Below are 20,896 nucleotides of genomic sequence, written 5' to 3'. Positions count from 1 at the left end.
TATGGTTTTGTTTTTATAGGTTCTTTTCTTCTCTTGTGTTTCCCACCTAGAGAAGTTTCTTTAGCTTTTTTTGTAGAGCTGGTTTGGTGGTGCTGAGTTCTCGTAGCTTTTGCTTGTCTGTAAAGCTTTTGATTTCTCCGTTGAATCTGAATGAGATCCTTGCCGGGTAGGGTAATCTTGGTTGTAGGTTTTTCTGTTTCATCACTTTAAATATCTCATGACACTTCCTCTGGTTTGTAGAGCTTCTGCTGAGAAATCAGCTGTTACCCTTATGGGTGTTCCCTTGTATGCTATTTGTCATTTTTCCCTTGTTGCTTTCAATAATTTTTCATTGTTTTTTAATTTTTGTCAATGTTTTTAATATGTGTCTCGGCATGTTCCTCCTTGGGTTTATCCTGCCTGGCATTTCTGTGAGCTTCCCGCACTTGGTCGGCTATTTCCTTTCCCATGTTAGGGACGATTTCGACTATAATCTCTTCAAATATTTTGTCAGGTCCTTTCTCTCTCTCTTCTCCTTCTGGGACCCCTATAATGCGAATGTTGTTGCATTTAATTTTGCCCCAGCTGTCTCTTAGGCTGTTTTCATTTCTTTCCTTTGTTTTTTCTTTATTCTATTCCATGGCAGTGAGTTCCACCATTCTGTCTTCCAGGTCACTTATCTGTTCTTTTGCCTCAGTTATTCTGCTTTTGATTTCTTCTAGTGCATTTTTCATTTCAGTTATTGTATTGTTCTTCTCTGTTTGTTTGTTCTTTAATTCTTCTATGTGTTCCTTAATTCTTCTCGTTCTTTGTTAAACATTTCTTGCATCTTCTCAATCTTTTCCTTCATTCTTTTTCCTAGGTCCTGGATCATCTTCATTATCATTATTCTGAATTGTTTTTCTTAAGGTTTCCTATCTCCACTTCATTTAGTTGTTTTTCTGGGATTTGTCTTGTTCCTTTATCTGGTACATCACCCTGTGCGTTTTCATCTTGTCTATCTTTCTGTGAATGTGGTTTTTCCCACAGTCTGTGGGTTTTTAGTTCTTCTTGCTTCTTTTGATTGAATTCTTGGCATTATAAATTTTTACATTGTTAAGGCTGAGTTTTGTTTGTTTTGCAGGCATATTTCAGAGATACTGCAGGTCCAGTTCCAGACAACTGCAATAAAGGAAACATTGCAACAAAGTGAATCACACGAATTTTTTGGTTTTCCAGTGCACAAAAAAGTTGTGTTTAAGCTGTGCTGTTGTCTATTAAGTGGGCGGTAGTATTGTCTAAAGTACAATGTAATATACCTTAATTGAAAAATACTTTATTTCTAAAAAGTGCTAACCATCATCTGAGCCTTCAGCTAGATGTAATCTGTTTTGCTCCTGGAAGGTCTTGCCCCAGTGTTGATGTCTGCTGACTAATGAGGGTGATGGTTGCTGAAAGTTGGCATTGCTGTTGCAATTTCTTAAAATAAGACAACAGTGAAGTTTGCCACTTCAGTTACTCTTTCTTTCCTGAATGATTTCTCTGTAGCATGCAATGCTGCTTGATAGCATTTTATCCACAGTATAACCTCTTTCAAAGTTGGAGTCAGTCCTTTTAAACCCTGCTGTTTCATCAACTAAGTTTATGTCATATTTAACATCCTTTGTTGTCATTTTCACAGTCTTGATAGCATCGTCATCAGGAGTAGATTCTATCTCAAGAAAGTACTTTCTTTGCTCATCCATGAGGAGCAACTCCTCATCCGCTAATGTTTTATCATGAGATTACAGCAATTCAGTCACATCTTCAGGTTCGACTTTTAATTCTAGTTCTCTTGCTGTTTCTACCATGTCTGCAGTATTCTCCTCCACTGAAGTTTTGAACCCCTCAAAGTCATCCATGAGAATTGGATTCAGCTTCTTCCAAACCCTTATTGATGTTGGTATTTTGACCTTTTCCCTTGAATCATGAATGTTCTTGTGATTAGTAAATCCTTTCCAAAAGGTTTTCAGTTTACTTTGCCCAGAGCCTTCAGAGGAGTCACTATCTATGGCAGCTGTAGCCTTATGAAATAACATTTTTAAAATAATAAGACTTGAATGAAAGTTGAAATTGCTCCTTTATTTGTGGGCTGCAGAATGGACGTTGTGTTAGCAGGCATGAAAACAACATTACTCTTTTTGTACGTCTTCATAAGAGCTCTTGGGTGACCAAGTGCATTGTCAATGAGCAGTAATGTTTTGAAAGGAATCTTTTTTTCTGAGCAGCAGTTCTCAACAGTGGGCTTAAAATATTCAGTAAACCATGTTGTAAACAGATGTATTGTCATGCAGGCTTTATTATTCCACTTATAGAGCACAGGCAGAGTGGATGTAGCATAATTCTTAAGGACTCTAGGATTTTCAGATTGGTAAATGAGCATTGGCTTCAACTTAGAGTCACCAGCTGCATTGTCCTGTGAAGCCAGACATTGACTTTTCCTCTTTAGCTATGAAAGTTATAGACGGTATATTCTTCCAATATAAGGCTGTTTCATCTACATTGAAAATCTGTTGTTTAGTGTAGGCATCTTCATTAACTATCTTAGCTGAATCTTCTGTATAACTTGCTGCAGCTTCTACCTGAGCACTTTCTGCTTCACCTTTCACTTTCACGTTATAGAGATGGTTTCTTTCCTTAAAATCCATGAACCACCCTCTGCTAGCTTCAGGCTTTTCTTTTGCCACTTCCTTACCTTTTTCTGTCTTTATAGCATTGAAGAGAATTAGGGCTTTGATCTGGATTAAGCTTTGGTTTAAGGTAATGTTGTGGCTGGTTTGATCTATTGAGACCACTAAAACTTTCTATCAGCAGTAAGGCTGTTTTGCTTTCTTATCATTTGTGTGTTCACTGGAGAAGCACCTTTACTTTTCTTCAAGAACTTTTCCTTAGCATTCAAAAGGGTAACTGTTTGGCACAGGAGGCCTGGCTTATGGCCTTTCTCAACTTTCGACATGCCTTCTTCACTAAGCTTAACCAATTCTAGCTTTTGATTTAAAGTGAGAGATATCTGACTCTTTTTTCACTTGAACACTTAAAGTTGTTGTACCGTTATTCATTGGCCTAATTTCAGTATTGTTTTGTCTCAGGGAATAGGGAGGCCTGAGGAAAGGGAGAGAAATGGGGAATGGCCAATTGGTGGAGCAGTTAGAACAGAAAACATTTATTAAGTTCATTGTCGTATATGGGCATGGTTCATGGCACCCCAAAACACATTACAATGGTAACATCAAAGATCATTGATTACAGATTACCATAAAAATATAATAATAATGAAAAAGTTTGAAATATTGTGAGAATTACCAAAATGTGACACAGAGACACAAAGTGAGCAAATGCTGTTGGAAAAATGGAACCAATAGTCTTGCTCTGTGCAGCGTTGCCACAAACCTTCCTTTTGTAAAAAACTTAGTATTTTCAAAGCACGATAAAACGAGGTATGCCTATATAGACTTATTCTGGTAGGCAGTTGTTACCTTGTAGATTGGCTCAGTGCTTTTGAAACCTGTTTTTAAGCTCCTTTTGGGAGAGTCTAAAGTAAAGTAGCGTTTATGTTTTGGTAATGCAGTCTCTTTTCTAAAACAAGGCTGTTCTGGGATGTCTACTGAATGTCCTTTGTATTCTACGAGTTCACTTAACTGTTGACGGTGGGAAAGATTCTCAGCCTTGTGTGACCTCTGGGAGTTGTTCTTTTTAAAACTCCCTGGTCGTTTTTTTCTCTTAGGAAATTGATTTTGTTGGGTTTTGTAGAGTGTTTTTGTAAGCATGTACAAGATTGGCATTCAGCTAAATAGTCAAGGGAGCTCTTAGGTAGATTGATGGACCTGTTGCTCTGTATAGCTCTTTTCTCACAGGTATTCTGTAATGCACATTTTGTTTGCCTTGCCTCCCCAAACTCCCATCTTTGTTTCTTTAACTCAGCAAAATTGCTGGGCTCTGTTGGGTTCCCTTCTCCCTGTGCTACATTTTGGACATAACCTATAGATCTAAAGCTTGGGTCATAGTAGGGCTTATCTTATTTCTTTCCCTTTTCTCATGGATCTCCGTCCTGAAATATCTGATACTCATGTCTGAAAATAGTTGCTTCCTATATTTTTCTGAGTTTTTTAGTTGTTTACAGCAGCCAGATAATTCTGGATCCTCTTACTTCCTTGCGGTCAGAAGTGGATATCCTGTAATGGACACTTTTAAATCTTTAAGTTGTTTGAACTTTCAGTAGCATTTGACAATGGTCAAGTACTACTTTCTTGTCCTTCATGCCCTCATTTCCTAAATATTGATGTTTTCCTGGGATCTATTCTTGACCCTTACGTCTTCTTAGACATTTTCCTGATGATTTTATCCCTTCTCATGTCTTCAGGCTTCATCTGTGTGCTGGTGACACCAAAAATGACATTGCCAACTCAGATCTCTGCTGGTATTCATATATACAGTTGGTTGCTGGAAATCTGCATTTGGATGAGAGGAGTTAAACCCATCTTATTTCCCTCCAGACTTTTTTCTGGTGTTCTTTAACTTAGTAAATAACATTGCCATCTAGTCATTAGCTTAAGCCAAAGGCTTATTAAGAGACATGCTCAACTCCTCTCTTTCTTGCATCATCCCATATTTAATCAAAACCACTTTCTGTTGACTGTGCCTCTTTAATATCTTGATTAGCTTATCCTCTCTCCATTCTTACTACCACTGCTATATTCTCTGCATACATATTTTGAATAATCCCCTACTGGTTTCCCTTCTCTACTGTTGCTTACTGCATGTCCTTCCTCTGGATTACAGGGGAAGTGATCTTTTTAAAATAGAGCTCCTAACATGGTTTACAAGACTCTTTTTAACCTGACCCTTTTTAATACATCTTGGCCACTTTTACTTTATTCTTTCTGAATTATTTTTGGTCCTTTATACATGATACTTTATTCATAGAGAATTATTTTTGGTCTTTCAGACATACCATGTATAATGCCTCTCATTTCTTGCTTCTAGATATTTCTGCACATGCCATACTATGGATAACTTTAAAAAAAAAACAAAATAAAAAGACATTTCTCTATGGCAAACAGTCAAGTAGACCATAAAACTAAAAACTCATAAGTGAAGTCAATACAAGTGAAAATATGTACAACCTAAACGAAAGCCAGTTTTCCTTGTATACAGATAAGAAAAGGACCAAAAACCCAGGAGAAAAGTGAGCAAAGAACATGAATAGATGATTTGTTTTATATTATATTAAAAGATGCTCAACTTCACTCATAGTAAGAGAAATGCAAAATAAATCTTCTCTGAGTTACAAGTTTTCACCTAATGTATTGGCTGAAATATTTGGTTCAATACTATGTAGGTGGAATTGTGGGAAAAGATGCTCTCTCATATATTACTGGTAGGAGATTAAATTCGTATAAGCCCCCTGGTGGGCAGTTTGTTAATATCTATTAATATACATATATATTAATATCACATACAATTATAGTAGATAAAATATACCATAATATAATCAATCAAAAATTTTAATAATTACTATATAGTTATTATAATAGTGATCTTATGTTATTAAATTTATATTATGACATATAGTTATACTTACAGTATATGTGCTTATTTATCAATATATATACTTCTATATTTGTGTGTGTTTATATATTCCCTTGACCTCGCAGTTTCGCTTCTGGGAATTTATCTTAAAGATATGCTGGCACATGTGTGAGTTGACTTATGTATAAGCTTATTTATTGCAGTGTTGTTTATATTAGCAAAAGGGAACCTAGATATCCATAAGTAAAGGATTGGAGAGTAAGAGATACTACATCTTTGCAACAGAATAGGATGTAGATGTAAAAAAGAAAAGAATGAGGATGCTTTCTATGTATTTATGTTGTAGAGATCGCCAACATGGATTTTATGTTGTCAAGTAAAAACATCAAAATATATAACAGTGTGGATAAAAAACATTGTGTATAAAATGCTATATTGTGTGTTAAAAGGGGGAGAAATAAAAATATGTATTCATATTTGTATAAAGGTTTCACAGGAAGCAAATAAAAGTGCTTATTCTTTGAGGTGTTTCTGGGAAGATTAAGAACAGGAGTTGGAAGGAGACTATATACTGTATACTTTTTTATATTGATTGATTTTTGAACCATTTGAGTATATTGCCTCTTAAAAGTAAAATTAAAAAATTTATGAAAGATGTTAAGGAAAATATTTTTTCTGTTCTTTTTCTCATCAGTAAGCTAAAAAAGCTGAGTGAAGACAGTTTGACTAAGCAGCCTGAAGAAGTTTTTGATGTACTAGAGAAACTGGGAGAAGGGTAAGTACAAAAACTTGAAAGTAACATTTAGATAATGACAGAACAGTTATAAAATACCATGTAAGATTAGTCTTTCACTAGAGTATATTTGATTGAATTGAGTAGTAAGAGTATAGAGGGAATGTACCTGAACATAGTGAAGGGCCGTATATGACAAGCCCAAGCTAACATCATACTCCATAGTGAAAAGCTGAAAGTACAGGAGAACTTCCAGGATAATAAAAGGCACAAAACACAATTAAAACAGCTTAGATTAGCAAGAATAGGGAAAAATAAATAGAGAAAACAAAAATATAAAGTAGTAAGCTAAATGTAAGTTGGAAGGAATAAAGTGAAATACATTTTTCACTAAATGTCATTTCTCTCATAGACAAATTATTAGCGCTAATTAAAATGCAAAACTTAGCTATATGCTGTTTATAAGATGCCCATGTAATACAAAGGGTAGATATATAGTGGTATTTCCTATTAGAGATATCAGATAAGAACTAATCACACCAAAAAACAAAAAAGAAAGCAGGAGTGGCAATATTTATATCAGGTAAATTAAAGTTAAAAGATCTTAAGTGAGTAAAGAGGGGTTAATATTCAAATGAAGAATAAAGAGGGATATTAGGTAATGATATAAAAGACAGCTTATAATGAAACATATATGTGTCAGTCGCCGTGACAGTTAAATTTCTGAAGCAAAGCTATTAGAAACATTAGGGGAATCTAACAAAAATATATTCATGTGAGAGATTTTAATATATCTTTTTCTGAATTGGACAGAATAAGGAAAAAAGAGAAAGGACTTAAAGGGATTAAGTATTATAATCAACAAGCTTGATTATATATATGTGTGTGTGTATATATATATATATATATACATATACACACACACCATATATATGGTATGTATTTATACTTACACTGATATAACTATTCTTGCCTCCCCCCACCCCCATTTTTTGGTATATTCATGGACCACGGATTAAAAAAAACTAACAAAAAAACCCCAACAAATTCTAAAAAAAGGGATTTTTCAGGTTACATTTCTAATTATAGACTACTAAAATTAGAACTAAATAATTAACAATATGATAAAACCCACACTTATTGGAAATTAAGAAAGATAATCTGAGGTAACCTATGAAGAGGAAATTGCAAATTATCTAGAAAACAGTGAAATAGAGAACAAATCATACTAATATTTATGGAATCCAGCAAAGCTGTAATTAGGTGACCATATTTAGTTTTAAATTTCTTTACTACTAAAGAAGAAAGACCAAAAAGTAAGGAAGGAAGGAAGGAAGGAAGTAAATAAATAAATAAAATAACTTAGTGCTTATTTAAAGAACTGAGAAAAATAATAAAATGTACCAGAAGAAACTAGAAATAGAGAATTCATGAACTAAAAAGCTGAAATTGATGAAATAGAAAGTAAAAAAATTAGAAATAATACATGTATATAAAATAAACTTCTTTGAACAGGTCATTAAAGTAGTTAAACCTAGTTCCGACTTTGACTAAAGAAAAAAGAGCAAAAATAATTGAAGATTTGGAATAAGAAAGAAGATACAAGCAATGATAAAGAAACGATTTGAAGAATTAAAAGACTAGTAAATGCTGCTCTATGAAAACTCGTTGGAAAATCTAGAAGTAGATGGTTCCATAACAAAATATGAATTGTGTGAATTGACTCCCAAAGAAGTTTAAACTTAGATATATCAATTACCATAGAAAAGATGGAAAGGCAGTTAAATATCTATTAATTAAAAAGATACCAGCTCATGATATATGTACACATATAGCTGATTCACTTTGTTATATAGCAGAAACAAACACATCATTGTAAAGCAATTACAGTCCAATAAAGATGTTTTAAAGAAACAAAAAAAGATACCAGCTCATAGCAGCAGTATTCACAATAGCCATATGTGGGGATGTCCATCACTTGATGAATGGATAAACAAAATGTGATATATCTGTACAATGGAATATTATATAGCTATTAAAAAGAATGAAGTACTGATACATGCCTCAGTATGGATGAACCTTGAATCATATATTCAGTGAAAGAAGCCAGATACAAAAAGTCACATATGATTCCATTTATATGCGGTATCCAGAATGGACAAATCCATAGAGACAGAAAGCAGATTCCAAATGATTTGGAACTAGATAGAGGTGGTAAGGATTACACAACATTGTGAATGCAATAAATGCCGTTGAATTGTACACTTTAAAATGTTCATTTTACTAAAAAAAAAAAAAAGTACCAGCTAAATTTTATCCAGTCATTAAGGGACAAAGAATTGCAGTTATTTTTATGAAGCCAGCATAACTTTAATCAAAATCTAGATGTATGGGGCTTCCCTGGTGGCGCAGTGGTTGGGAGTCCGCCTGCTGATGCAGGGGACGCGGGTTTGTGCCCCAGTCCGGGAGGATCCCACATGCCGCGGAGCGGCTGGGCCCGTGAGCCATGGCCGCTGAGCCTGCACATCCGGAGCCCGTGCTCCGCAGCGGGAGAGGCCACAACAGTGAGAGGCCCGCGTACCGCAAAAAAAAAAAAAAAAAAAAAAAAAAAATCTAGATGTATGAAAAAAGAAAACTATAGTTCAGCCTTACTTTGCTACCCATTATGATTACCATGCCCACCTTTTCTCAGATGGAAAGACATTGCCACTTTACTTCTTAATGGATCCCAACATCCATTAAATTTAGGGAACTGATTTCAGTGTTGGCATCTCTGTTACCTCTGACCTGCACTATACAGCTTTCAGTGACACCAGTAAAGGGAGTATTCTCTGGACTCTCTCAGTGAGCATACTTAGAGGGTGGGCCAGCAGGTCACATGGTGAGATATCTATTCTAGTATTCCATCTACTTGAGCCTTTGATCTCCTTCCTCTGATGTGTAATGAGGATCCCTGGCATCTCACTTAATGTGGGCCATTGTTGAGTCTGGGTTTTAGTTAACTACCTGAGCAGACTGTTAGGGACACTCAACTGTTTGTTAGAAGTAAATTCCTTTCTCCCTGGAAATCTTAGAATTCCTTCCCACACATATTCTTTAGGGTTCTGCTAATAAAAACTGACAAAATCATATACCTCTTTTGGTGCGACTAGTAGGTACTCTTGAGTCAGATTTTGTATTCATTCCTCTGGTGTCTGTGGGAATTTGAGTGTAATTATAGGTCTGGAACAATGAGAGGTGGTCTGGGAAAGGATCTGCATTTCCCTGAAAGGCAGTTCCCTCAAGTAAGGTCTTATAGAGTCTTCAGGCATCATGAGGTTAATTTTCTCAGACTAGGGGACAGGGTTGCTTTTGCTGACAAGGGAGACTTGGTAGGGGTTGGGGTTTCAGGTATTCAGATTAATAACAATCTACGTTAATATCCCAATACCAATTCTCTGGGTACCTTTCTTTACAGTTAAAAACCTAACTTTAGCGTAGTAGTCCTGGTGATGTTGTGAATTCAGTTTGCAATGTAATTCAGCTTCCAGCAAGATTAGACTTCGAGTTTGGGTTTCAGAAGTCTCAGTCCTGGGCATATAAGAATTACGACTTTCTTTTGGAGCATTCAGAAGTTTTCTGGGTCTCTCAGTCTTGGGCTGGCAATTTAAGCCCTGAGCTTGTTATAATTGTTTTATGACTTTTCCAGTGTAGGCAGGAGCAGCCATTCCATTCTGCAGTCTTTGTACCCTTATTTTCACTGTGACATTCAATTGATACATGGTCTTCTAAAGCTTTGCCTAGACTCCAGGCAACTAAGGATAGTAATTTAAATAATTGTTTTGCCCTAAATACCATAGGCTATCAATGTTCTGTTTGTCACTTGTTTTGAAGCCATCACATTCAAATCTAAGAAAAAACGAATCCAAGATTCCCATCTTTAAGATTCCTTCCCTTAGAACCATTTCCTTCCCCAAAACTATTGGTAGCAGGACATGGTTAGGAAAAGAAAGGCTACTCTGTGTACTCTGGGTTTAAAGAGTTTATTATGAAATTTAGGGCTCAAATGACTTGCGGAAGGGCCAGGGATGCAAAGGTTATGGACTTTGTCACTGAAGGTCAGAGAAGCCAGTGCTGAAGATCTCAGCCTGGAGTACTCAAGTGGTGTTTCTTAGAAAGCTCACTTGGGATCTGCTGGAATCCTTAAGAATCTTTGAGAAGCTCCCACCAACTGTCTTAGTCTGCAGCAGCAGCATCTTGATTATCAAAAAGCTCGGCAAGAAGCCACTGTGTATCTTATATCTGCTAATGCGTCTGCTACAGCTAAATTTGGAGAATGACAGTTTCTCCTCAACTTTTTGCCATTTAGATTTCATGCATTGTCAAACTCTTAACTGGGATCCATTCAGGGAAGGGAAATTGGGAAATGTGGTTCCCAGTTTTCCTCCTTTGTAGTGACAAGAAGACCTTAGAAGGGACTGATGGCGTTGCTTAACTGACAATAGATAATCTAGCACTGAATTTTAGATTAGCTTTTGAGGGAAAAAAAATATATGTACACACGCACGTATATACACACACATACATACACACACACACACACACAGATATGGCTTCTAAGGGGAGATGCAGATTTCCCCTGCTCTCTGAAAGTAGAGCGTTCCTATGAAACCTTTCGTAAGTTGAAATGTTGTAAAGCAAACAAGCAGTTACCTTATGACACGTCTTGCTAATGGATACACAGAATAAATTGAGATAAAGCCCAGATGCTCACAGACACAGTTCAAAGCTCAGGCAGTGTGATGCTGAGATGCTGAGTGTCGTTTCCAGGGAATGAGCTTGGCGGTGCCACTCTTGCTGTTCATGGTACTTTCTCCTTCTGTGATGGCTCCTGCAAAAACACATGTTGAGTGCTGTTTTTGTTTTTCACCTTTTTTTGTAAAAGAGTAAATCTTCTTCGAATTTCTTCTGGTTAGCGAAACAGGTACTAATCCAGGTGTTTTGTAAAAGCGAAGGGGCGTAAGGTGAACTTTTGAAAAGTGGGGTTTACCTGTGTGTGTGTGTGTGTGTATGTGTGTGTGTAAATTAGGACTATACACACATGCGCGCGTGCACACACACACACACACACAAAAACCCAAAGGTGACTTTGGGTATCAAACTAAATTAAATTACTACAGAAAGCCCAAAGAAACAGAGGATAGAATGCAATTCATTTTGTTAAAGTAACTGCTTTGTCACTCATTTTTCACTTATTTTAAAAGATTGTATATTTGAAATGATTCTGCATAGCTTCCTAATATTAGGAAACATTCCATGTCTCTAATGGCTTGCTCTTCTTTCTCTTCTGTAGAAATAATGTAGTAAGGAAAACATGATCTTTGGAGTCAGAATATGTTTGAATTCTGGCCTTGCTGGTCACTGGTATCTGAGTCTCCATTTCCTCATCTTTTAAAATGGCTGTAATAGTATTTTACCTCACAATTGAGAGGGTTGAATTTGATAATGCTTGTAAAACATCAAGCATAGTACCTGACGTACAATAAGAATTTAGTAAGTGATGGCAGTTTTTACCTTATCTTCTAAATCATCTCAAAATACAAATGGCTTCCCTCTCTCATTGTTCTTGCTTTTTAAGACACATAAATATTTATTGGCAATGTTTCAAGAGTTGTAGCAGAGACAGTTTTTGAGCAAGTGGCCATTAGATCCTGTTACTCATTTTATTTATCTGTGCTTGTGTGGTCTTGCTCTTGAGGAGAAGAAGATAGTGAAAGGAACATTTGAGAGACCTTGGATCTGTGACTTGGCGGGGACCAGATTTCCTGCTTCTCTAACTTTGGTGTTGTGTGGTCTCCAGCTGAAGATTTCAGTTGCTCTTAAGCAGTCTGAACAGACATTGTACTTTGATATTTTGGGGATGATTTTGTTGAAGATGAGATCAGCCTTTTCTTCTAACATGAGACTTCGGCTGTTTTTATTCTGTATTTCATTCTTTTAACTTCTACTTATGTATCTTCTTAACGCTGCATTTGTTTGAGTTGACAAACCGTAAGTCTATTTCTTTCATTCATAAGAAAATCAGCAAATCTTTTTCTATTAATTGGATGATTTTAGTGAATTTTAAGTCTATAATTGAAACATTAAAGCTAAGATATAGGGCTTCCCTGGTGGCGCAGTGGTTGAGAGTCCGCCTGCCGATGCAGCGGACACGGGTTCGTGCCCCGGTCCGGGAAGATCCCACATGCCGCGGAGCGGCTGGGCCCGTGAGCCATGGCCGCTGAGCCTGCGCGCCCGGAGCCTGTGCTCCGCAACAGGAGAGGCCACAACAGTGAGAGGCCCGTGTACCGCAGGAAAAAAAAAAAAAAAAAAGCTAAGATATAATTCACTTTTTTAATTTGTTTACTTTGATTTGTCACCATTAAGTAGTATTTTAAATTAGAAAACACTACATGGATACTATATATAAAATAGATAACTAATAAGGACCTACTGTATAGCACAGGGAACTCTACTCAGTACTCTGTAATGGCCTATATAGGAAAAGAATCTAAAAAAGAGTGTATGTATGTATATATATAACTGATTCACTTTGCTGTACACCTGAAACTAACACAACATTGTAAATCAACTATAGTCCAATAAAAATTTAAGAAAAAGAAAAAAAGAAAAGACTACATGTAAAAACTCATAATAGACCATTTTTCTCTAATAGTTATGATGTTTGAAAGAGGAAAAATAAAGAAATGTCTTGGTTTCTTTTAGGTCTTACGGAAGTGTGTTTAAAGCAATACATAAGGAATCTGGTCAAGTTGTGGCAATTAAACAAGTACCTGTTGAGTCAGATCTTCAGGAAATAATCAAAGAAATTTCCATAATGCAGCAATGTGACAGGTATGTAGAGATTTTATTTCTTTACCTTCATTTTGATAAGTTTTGCTAATAATGTATAATAAAATGTGTTCTTTGGTCATTTGTTTAGTTTTCTCTTCTGCCTTCCCATCGGAAGGGAGACTCATGTTTCAAGGAAGATGAGAATAGCTTTGTAGGGTTGTCTTTAGGACTTTCAGCTCTAAAGCACAAATGATATTATAAAGCAAATGTGGTGAAAGAAAATACTCAAGCCCTTTTTTCATTTTCAGGGAAAATTTATGGGTGAGAATTAGTTTTTGATATTAAGGAAAAGTCATTTAACCATCCTTTTGATTTAATTGTTTTTACTAATTAAAAGCAGTCATGTCTTATGTAACTCTAATTTATTTAACAGACATTTACTGAGCATCCCTAGTGGGCCAGGTACTGTGCCAGGATCTAGGAATATCAAGGGAACTAAGACATTGTTTTTCTTCTTGAGGGGCTGGTAATCTAGTTGGGAAGACAGATACTTAAGCAAATAGCTGTAGTCAGCACAGTCATTATACTGACTGGTACATGAGGAGATCTGAGAACAAGAGGCAGGGCACCTACCGCAGCCAGGAGTCAGGAAGTCTGGAATGCAGAGGAAGAGTAAATTTGGTGAGGAAATAGAGGGATGAGAGACTGTAAAGAGAATTAAAGGTAGAAAGGTGAAAAACAGCTCATTGTTATGTGCTGTTCTGACAAGGTTTAGAATTACTGCAGTGGAAAGTAAGAGACAGAGTGATATGAAATGAGTTTGGATAGGTAAATGGAGCTGATAATGAAGTATCTTACATACCCTAGTAAGTAGCCTGGCCTTTATAAGGGATGCAGAGTGTATAAATTAGGACTGTGTTAGGCCTGTAGTTATTTAATCAAAGAGGGATTTATTATTCTCCCTTTATAAAAGGTCTAGAGATAGGCTTAATATAGCAGCAACGAAGTAACAACTGTGACAGGCTTTTTCTTACACTGTGCCATCCTTAGCATGTGGTCTTTGTTCTCATGCTTATTATCTCATGGTTGCAAGAGAGCTGCTCCAGCTCCAGCATTTTGTCTACATTCCAGACAGGAAGAAGAAGAGAAGAAGTGGGAAAGGGCTTTCCCAGAAACCCTCAGTTTATATTTTATTCATCAGAATTGAGTCACACAGTGACTTAGAGCTGGCGAACGTAGGGGAGTCTGGACACATTGTCATCCCTAATCAGATCAGGGCCCTATTAGTAAGAGATCTATGGAAAACTTCCTTTTCCAACAGTATGTAAGGTACATATACTGTAAGCTCTTTGGCTAATGAAGCGACTGAATTGTCCTAGAGGAACTTTGTTGCTTGGGTCTGTTCAGTTTTGCTCTTCTTTATTGTGGTGCTGTATATTTAGATTATATTACATATTTTCCATGAAGGCTATATAACTGGAAATTCAAGTGGTTATAGAAGAAATAATATATTCCTCAGCTCCCAGGTCAAAATATATAATTGCAGAGTTTTTCCAGACCTCTATTAATTTGGTAACTTGATAAGAATGTGGTTCCCATAGTTTGATGTAGATAAGGAAAGATTGAGCATAGTGTAGTGCTGGGCTCTTCAGGTGCTTAATATTTGCATGTTGCTATTATTATTTTATTATAATGGTTAAAAATAGTTCAGGTACTAATGTTGTGCTTTAGAGGTTTTAATTGAGTGTGTTCTAGGAAGGGCACGGTGTCTCAGATACCACCCATTATACATCTCCTAACCTTTGTGCATCTTGGTACCCATCAGTTCTTCCTCAGATTTCTGCAACAGCTTCCTGTGTGTTCACTTTGTCTTTCATTTTTGCCTACTCCAACCCATTTTTTTCCCTGAAGCTAGAGTGTTCTTTCTAAAATGCAAACCTAATCAAGCCATTCTCTGTTTAAAACCCTTAAGTGGCTCCCCATTGCTTAGCTAGATCCTGTCTCCTAAGGATGGCATTCAAGGGCCTTCATGATCTGGCCAGTGCTTATGCTTCCAGGCTTCTCTCTTACCTGAGTTTCTCTTTTAAGCACCTGTTTATTTGTATTCTCTGTCACCTGACTCTAATTCTTTGAGTTTGGGATTATGACTTACTAAGTGCCCTTGGATCCTGCAACATAGTGTCTGCTCAAGTATTGACAGGTATTACTAATTCCTGCCTGGATGACTCAACTGGAATATCCAGAAGCAACTTTACATTTAACATTCTAAAACCAAATTTTTAATTGTTGCAGACAAGCCTTTCAAATTCCTGTTTTGTTAATAGCATCATCATGTACTTAGTCTTTCAACAACAAAACTGAGAATTCATCTGTTTCTTTTTCTGATACCTCTGATGACACTAATTCTTGTAGAGTCTCCTTCTGAAATGTCTTCACTATCTTTATCCTTTCTTCACTCCTTGAGAGAAGGAATCATATTTCTTAGCATACATCACAATGCCTAGCACTGTACTTTTTGTGAAACGAATGTGAATAAATAAGGTATGGATAAGGAGTATGTGAAAGAGCATTGTCGGTTGAGGGGACCCTAGGGAAATCTGATCGTTGTTCTTGTTATGTACTTGAAACTACTAAGGGGAAAGAAAAGTAGTGAATTAAAGGGGTAGAAAACGTGAATAAATTCTAGAAATTTTGTACCACTTTGTAGCAGAATGCCTTGTACATAGTAAGTGCTTCTCAAATATTTGTTGAATGAAATGGTGAAACAAATATTGATAAAAAAAATGGAACCTGTCTTCTAGATTTCACTTTTATATTCATACTGAACTCAGGAAATAGTGAAGGATCAAAAAACAAAATTGGTTGGTTAAAACATCCTAAAAGTGCTAAAAGATAAGGTAAGTGAAAAACTGGGAAATGGCAGGAACAAGCATTACATTTTTAGCTGCTACTTACTTGTGTCAATGCAGATGTGTTAATGAGAACTGGCATAAAAATGATTTGGAAGAAAACAGTACAAATTGAAAAATTCCGACATAAAACAGTGGAATTTTGGTTAGAGAAAATGAAATTTGTATTTCTGAAATTGATATATTTTCTTAAGTCTATGCAGCTATTTGGGCAATTGGCAAATTGTCTTGCTTTCTACACTCTAAAAAGAGACGAGAGGGTGTTTTAATTTTTTTTGTTCATTTTAGTGAGTACTAAATGTGTTCAATACTGCATTTTGGCATAAATATTCGAGGGAACCCATCTGCATTGTTTATTGTTGAATCTTCTGTGTCTAGTCCAGTGCTTGGCACAGAGTAGGCATTCAGTAAGTATTTGTTGAATGTTTAAATCATAGCATATTGGTTGTAGACTAGACTTCTGTAGGTGTACTTTATTTTTTTTTAATTTTTAAATTAATTTTTTATTTTTTGGCCGCACCCTGTGGCATGTGGGATCTTCCCTGACCAGGGACCGAACCCGTGCCCCCTGCAGTGGACGCATGGACTGTTAACCACTGGACCACCAGGGAAGTCCCAACTGTAGGTGTACTTTAGTTTAGAGTTTTTCAAATGTACTCTGCTCTAAGGAGGTGCTTCTAGGGGTATTTTCCCCAAACAGTGAAGAATTGAGCAGAGTGAGAAACTTAGCCCTTGCTTTTATCTTTTTTTCTATGTTGGAGCTCATTCTAAAATTTTATTTGAGAAAAGACTTCTGGTGCTAAAGCATAATTAAGAACTATTTTATGGGTACAGAAAATGAGAGGTAGAGATTTTACATGAATTGTCCTAGATCATAGCTAGTTAATGACTAGGATACTGTGAGGACCCACATTGCTGACTCCAGGGCCAGTGCTGAAGAAAGCAATGTCTATACAGTGATTCCAACAGTTCAAAGTAAAGTACTCATTCTCAAGGCAGTGCTAGAGATGGAGGCAAGAGCTGGTCAGCATTACTTTTGAATACTATGTGCCAGGTCATGTGGATATAAGGGAACCACAACTGACACAGCTTCTACATTCCTAGTACTGACACTCTAGAGAAGGAATTTCTCATATCTAAACCAAGAGAAATGTTTTGTTAATGCATGCATCAGGGCACACAATTATTCACCTAATTTATTTTATTTATATATGTATATAATATAAATTAAATATATATATTATGTAAATAAATTTATTCAACTAATATATTGAGTACCTACTCCTGCTGGTAGCCCTTACGTGCTGCGCATAAGAGATATAACAATGAATGAGCCAGACTTTGGAAGGACTTTCAGTCAGATGGGCAAGACAGATGAATGGACAGGCTGTTTCAGTATAGTGTGATAAGACCTCTGATGGGGTAAATATGGAGAACTGTATGGGTTACAAGACGTAGGTAATGCCTCACTATTGGGGATTCAGGGAAAGCTTCCTCAGGGAGATCATACCCAAGCTGAGTTCTAAAGGATGACTTAGATTTACTAGGCAAAGAGGAGAGGCGGTCCATGTGGTAGGAATAGCGCATTTCTAGCTTGTTTGCTCAGAGGCTTCTTTCTACCAGAGCAGCTCCTGTCCCATGTGTTCTGTTTGCTGATGTTTCTGGGTGAGATTCCATTTGAACACTGTTTCTGATGAAAAAAATAAGTAAATAAAATTGAAACTCACCATACTGAAGGATTTGTGATTAACTTTGGCAGTTTTTATCAGTTCGTCTCTATGTATTTGTTTTTGGGTGGGCCAAGAAATAAATTGCTGTGATTTAGAATTATATTGGAAACAATTCAGTTTTCATAGGAGAATATTTACGTTGCCTTTGTGAAAACACTGTACTACCCCTATTAAGTTTAGAACACTATTAAGATGGTAGAAGGATGTTAATGAAACGTATGTAATGAAAAATAGCCATTTCTTTAGTATTTTAATTATCTCATGCTTATAATGGCAACATTAAAAAATACACCTTAGAAAATATTTGCAAAAGACTTATCTGATAAAGGAGTGTTATCCAAAATATACAAAGAATTTAAAAAACTCAACAAGAATACAAATAACCCAATTAAAAAATGGGCCAAAAACCTTAACAGACACCTCACGAGAGAAGATATACAGATGGCAAATAAGCATATGAAAGGATGCTTCACATCATATGTCATCAGAGAAATGCAAATTAAAACAATGAGGTACCACTACACACCTATTAGAATGCCCAAAATCTGGAACACTGATAACACCAAATGCTGGTGAGGATGTGGAGCAACAGGAGCTTCGATTCATTGCTGGTGGGAATGCGTAATAATATTGCCAGTGGAGAAGTCAGTTTTTGACAGTTTTTTTCCAAAACTAAACATACTTTTAACCATATGATCCAGCAATCTGGCTCCTTGATATTTACCCAAAGGAGTTAAAAACTTACGTCCACACAAATACCTGCACATGGATGTTTATATCAGTTTTATTCATAATTACCAAAACCTTAGAACCAGCCAAGATGTCCTTCAGTAGGTGGATGCATAAACTGTGGTACATTTAGACAATGAAATATTATTCAGCACTAAAAAGAAATGAGCTATCAAGCTATGAAAATACATAGAGGGAACTTAAACGGATATTACTAGTGAAAGAGGATGATCTGGAAAGGCTACATATACTGTATGATTTCAACCATATGACATCCTGGAAAAGGCAAAACGATAGAGACAATAAAAAGATCAGTGGTTGCCTGGGGTTAGGAAGGTGGGGGGGGGATGAATAGGTAGAGCAGTGAAATTACTCTGTATGATACTGTAATGGTGTATACAGTTGAAACCCAAAGAATGTACAACACCAAGAGTGGATCCTAATGTAAAGTATGGATTGGGTGACAGTGTTGTGTCAGTGTGGATCCATCACTTTGTAACAAACATCCCAGTCTGGTGGGGATGTGGATAACGGACAGGCTGTGCACGTGTGGGCGCAGGGGGCATATGAGAAAGCTCTGTACCTTTCACTCAGTTTTGCTGTGAACCTAAACCTGCCATAAAAAATCAAAGTCTATTAAAAGATACCTTTAGCAATACACGATTTTCTTCAATTAAGATGAAATTCAAGTTAACATAAAAATGTTAATTAACTTTTAGACAGGAAAAATTAACATTTGAATCTCTATAAGAAGCTTAAACAATGATTCAGTCCAAATAACTTGTACCACAGTAGTGTCTGTATAAGGTACAAATACATAAGGAAGTTTGTAGTGCTTTTTCTATTTTTTTCCCTCTGGTTTCTCTGTTTTTTCCTCACTTCTCTTTTTATACTACTATTTTGAGTTGTGATACTAGAGGAAGACCGTTAGAATAAGGGTTTAGAGGGGATATGAAATGGAGACAGAGGAATGGCAAGGGTATGATACATTAAGCATGAGATGAGAGGAAGCCAAAAAAGAAAAAAAAGAAAAAATAGAGGGACATGCTATGTAGTTTTATTGGGCTGAAGGTGTTAAATAGGGGAAAGGGAATGAATGGGACAGGAGAATGAAAGGTAGGGGAATGGCACAGAGGAAGGGAGTAGACTGTGCCTCATGAGTTTTGCCCCAGTTATTGAGGCATCATGTTTCACTTTTGCTTCCCGGTGTATGCTGTAATTTGACTTGCGTCTTCCATGTCCCTCCACCCACTGGAATTTTCAGAGTCATATTTAACTATTTAACTGTGCCAAGAATACATAGAATTGCTGGATTCTCATATGTCCTGTAAGTCCATATGGTGGCTTAGTCAAGATTCCTAGGCCTTATGGCTGAACTAAAACTTTGTGTTGCTTAAAATTAAAAGTAACACTGAGCTAGTGTTTTGAAGCAAGCTCTCCCTGCTTCCTCTCCAGCCTTTAATAATCAATGTGTGGTTAAAAAAATAGATGTTAGTGTATCTAAATAATTGTACGGTTAGCTAACTTGCCCCCGCTAGTATGAACACTATCACCTTTTGGCCCCTCACAATCCTGCACTGGATAATCCTCTTTAAAGGCTATTTAATTGTATTATTTTCTTGCATAAACTCCTTCATGGGTTCCCCATTGTCTGGACTGCCTTTTATTCTTTGTCGCTAAAGTCTACGAATTTTTCTCCCTAGCATCTGCCACTAGGCTATGTATGTTGTTCAGTGAATGTTTGTTGATTACTTTTATATGATACAGGAATGAATTATGAATGAACAACGTCTGTGTCAGTGGAAACAGACTGGCTTAGAAGTCCCAGGTCTTGAACTCCCTGCTTATTTGTTTCTCTGTTTGTAATTTTTCAAAGTGTTGGCTTTAGATTGTAATCTTTAATTTGCCAGTCTTAAATTTATATTCAGTGTGCAGTTGAAGGGAGACACAGTGGATAAAACACAGTAGAAGACTTGCTTTCACTGTCTTCTAACTTGTCAGTTTATATCATAAGCAAATTGTGTTGAGTGTACCTTGAAAATATCTCTTGAATTTGTTTTCTACTCCAAGCCACGATCTGCTTTCTAAAATGTAGGTTTTATTATTATTCAGGTATGATGAGACCAGCATATCAGGAGATAGCTTGTTATACTTCCAGATCTGAGAAGGGTGCGGATGAGAGAGGGGGACCCATACAGGGAAGCACTAGGGTCAATTAGGAGGCAGAGGGAGAGGGGGAAATGTGGGCAAGAGCCATTATTGTGGTTTCTGTGGGAAGGAATGGGTGAAATTGAGTAAACAGGTTTAGGATTGGCTAGATTAAATAATTTCTTTGTGATCTGGGGCTGTCCTTGGTTGGCTGGTATACGGCCCTGGGATGATTAAGGCTGGGAAATGGTGGCCCTGGAGGGGCCTTTGTACAGACAGTTCTTGGTACCTGAATGCTCTTTATAACT

The 20,896-nt window shown here is 36.6% G+C and overlaps 1 protein-coding gene across 1 annotated transcript in view; it reads left to right on the top strand.

Annotated features, from left to right (window-relative positions):
- Window positions 1–20,896, top strand: part of STK3 (serine/threonine kinase 3) — a 317,965-nt gene that overhangs the window by 49,255 nt on the left and 247,814 nt on the right. The window contains exons 2-3 of the mRNA XM_082858352.1: window positions 6,221–6,301; window positions 13,004–13,132. Coding sequence (XP_082714478.1) covers window positions 6,221–6,301; window positions 13,004–13,132 — 210 coding nt within the window. The remainder of the gene's footprint in view (window positions 1–6,220; window positions 6,302–13,003; window positions 13,133–20,896) is intronic.

This window comes from Leucopleurus acutus (genome assembly GCF_964270905.1).
Source record: "Leucopleurus acutus genome assembly, chromosome: 17".
Lineage (NCBI taxonomy): Eukaryota > Metazoa > Chordata > Mammalia > Artiodactyla > Delphinidae > Leucopleurus > Leucopleurus acutus.
This window is presented reverse-complemented; position numbering and strand designations above follow the sequence as displayed.